Source organism: Berghia stephanieae, chromosome 13, assembly GCF_034508935.2.
Source record: "Berghia stephanieae isolate SIO BIC M18660-M18661 chromosome 13, UCSD_Bste_1.3, whole genome shotgun sequence".
NCBI classification, from domain to species: domain Eukaryota; kingdom Metazoa; phylum Mollusca; class Gastropoda; order Nudibranchia; family Aeolidiidae; genus Berghia; species Berghia stephanieae.
Genome location: NC_088372.1, coordinates 6,369,502 through 6,372,001, shown reverse-complemented (window position 1 = coordinate 6,372,001; position 2,500 = coordinate 6,369,502). Strand labels below are relative to the sequence as shown.

Genomic DNA, 2,500 nt, shown 5'->3' with positions numbered 1-2,500 from the left:
ATCGTATTTCCGCGAAACAGTCATCTTTTGCATGTTATTGTTACATTTAGATGCTAATCACATATATAAGGTAGATTCACTTTCCCGGGCTTCTGACAACCTAATTTTGAGCTCTCAAAGATTTAGAAAATTTCTAATATTATAAGAAAAAAATTGACATTGAACAATGAAGACATTTTGATTAGACTTCATGCAAGTGTTCACAAAAATGTGACTGAACATGAGCAAACCCCATCCCCTCTATATTTAACCCTCTTCATACCAGCCATTTTAAGAATTTTCCCCAAATCGTTACACCCACGCAACACAAAAACAGACATTTCTAACTCAAACAGAAAAGCAACAAGCACATTCTATACATAATATTAGAGGGAATGAGATTAGCGGAAGAGTAGCGTCCCTTGATTGGACGTTACCCATAGTCTGTGACGTCACCGGCAGAAAAGTTATTAGAGATAGAACGTCATGTTGGTTGTGCGCATGGGTCTCTTGTCCTCGCTTCCGGTGAAAGCAGCTTGAGACACTTCAAAACCAAATTGACATTCTCTCTGTAAGGTGGCGTCCAATCAAGGGACGCTACTCTTCCGCTAATCTCATTCCCTATTGTTCGACAACATGGGCTCTATTGCGGAAAGTCAAGTTTTTATAACTATAGCAAATAAGAAATGAAATCTGGATGAAAAAAGTGACGGCTGCATCGTAACAAATGTGACAATTTTCCAATAGGTGGTAAGGAGCGAGTAAAGGAACTCTTCAAACCTTAAAGGAATAAAAAAAACAACAACTCACCAATGACAGTGATGGGGATGTCCACTTGAGCAGATCCCAGCTTGTTCTCCACCTCCAGCATGTAGTTCCCTTCGTCCGATTTCACGCAGTCTTCGATGATCAAGGTCGTATGCAAATTAGTTCCGGTGATGTCGACACGACCTTTACGGCCTCCTATGGTCAGGGTTTCCCTGCCTCTGATCCAGGTCGTCTTGGGGGTTGGAGTACCGGTGATCGGGATTCGAACCTTGATGGTGTCACCACGAATGAAGCGGAGACCGTCTTTGTATCGGGATGGGCATTCGATTTGAGCCGGTGCTGAAAGCAAACGTATGTTGATGTGAGTTTCATATTGATTGATTTTGATTCTAAACTTTTTGAAAAAGTATGTTGGCAGAGAGGTTTTAAGAGACATGATGGATTAGTTATATAATAGACTACTTTTTAGATACATACACACCGTCTGAGTGTAGCCATTGTAAAGTTATAGCCTGACACTGGAACTCAAAAAGACTGGCATTTTGACGTCATTATTTGGTTTTTGATCCGCCTAGTGAGTTGTCGTTAATAGTGGTCATGGAAACAAGTGGTCGCAACGGTTGAACTATTGAATACAACTCACGATTTGTTTTCTTTTGTGGCAAAAGACCGCCATTTTGACGTCATTTTTTGGTCAGTGTCAGACTAAAAGTTAACGATGGCTACGGTCTGCGTCAGTAGAGTCATTTGAACAAGAGAAGGAGGAGAAGGAGGAGGAGGAGGAGGAGGAGGAGGAGGAGGAGGAGGAGGAGGAGGAGGAGGAGAAAGAAGAGGAGGAAGTGGGGAAGAAGTTGGCAGATTAATATGTAAGTTATGCTGGGAAACAGAAAGTCATTGTCGTCTTCGTCGTCATCATCATAATATCATCCTCGTCATCATCATCTTAATCAACATAATCATCATCCTAACTACCCCAGCCTGCACCATCACCATCACCCCACGACCATCCCCATCCCAATTCCAAAACCATCTACCACAACAACACTTACCCAAGACATGTAGGGTTGTCCTAATGCTGACTGTGCCATATTTGTTCTTAGCCTGACACTCAATCTCCCCCAGCCTGCGCCATCACCCCACAACCATCCCCATCCCGGCTATGTAGTCTTGTGGTATGACATTCTCTTTCGAATCGGAAGGCCCTGGGTTCGAGCCTCGCCCTCGGCGCATAGTTGAGTCCTTGGAAAAGGCTCTTTACTCACATTCTCTCACCGTACTCAGATGTAAAATGAGTACCTGGCCGTTAACAGCGTTGTCTTTGTCCGACAAATTGTAATATCGCCTAATAGGCGTTATGTCCCGTCCTACATGTTAAATGTTTCTGTTGACTAGGGACCCCTTGTAAAGCGCTTTGAGCACGATTAGTGGATATTGCGCTCTATAAAAGCTCAAAAGCTCAATCCCACTCCCATAACAACCTAACACAACCACACTTACCCAAAACCTGTAGGGTTGCCCTGACTGCACATATGTGTTCTTAGCCTGACACTCAATCTCCCCAGCCTGCGCCATCACCCCACAACCACCTCAACCCCAACCCCAAAACCATCTATCTCAGTCATACTTACCCAAAACATGTAGCGTTGCCCTAATGCTGACAGTGCCCCAAACCCAAAACCACCTACCACAACCACACTTACCCAAGACCTGTAGGGTTGCCCTAATGCTGACAGTGCCCCAAACCCAAAACCAC

General features: G+C 44.1%; 1 protein-coding gene across 1 annotated transcript in view; it reads right to left on the bottom strand.

Annotated features, from left to right (window-relative positions):
• LOC144958989 (uncharacterized) overlaps window positions 1-2,500 on the bottom strand; it is a 589,046-nt gene that overhangs the window by 132,858 nt on the left and 453,688 nt on the right. Inside the window, exon 231 of the mRNA XM_078891292.1 lies at window positions 790-1,086. Within this exon, the coding sequence (XP_078747418.1) occupies window positions 790-1,086 (297 nt within the window). The remainder of the gene's footprint in view (window positions 1-789; window positions 1,087-2,500) is intronic.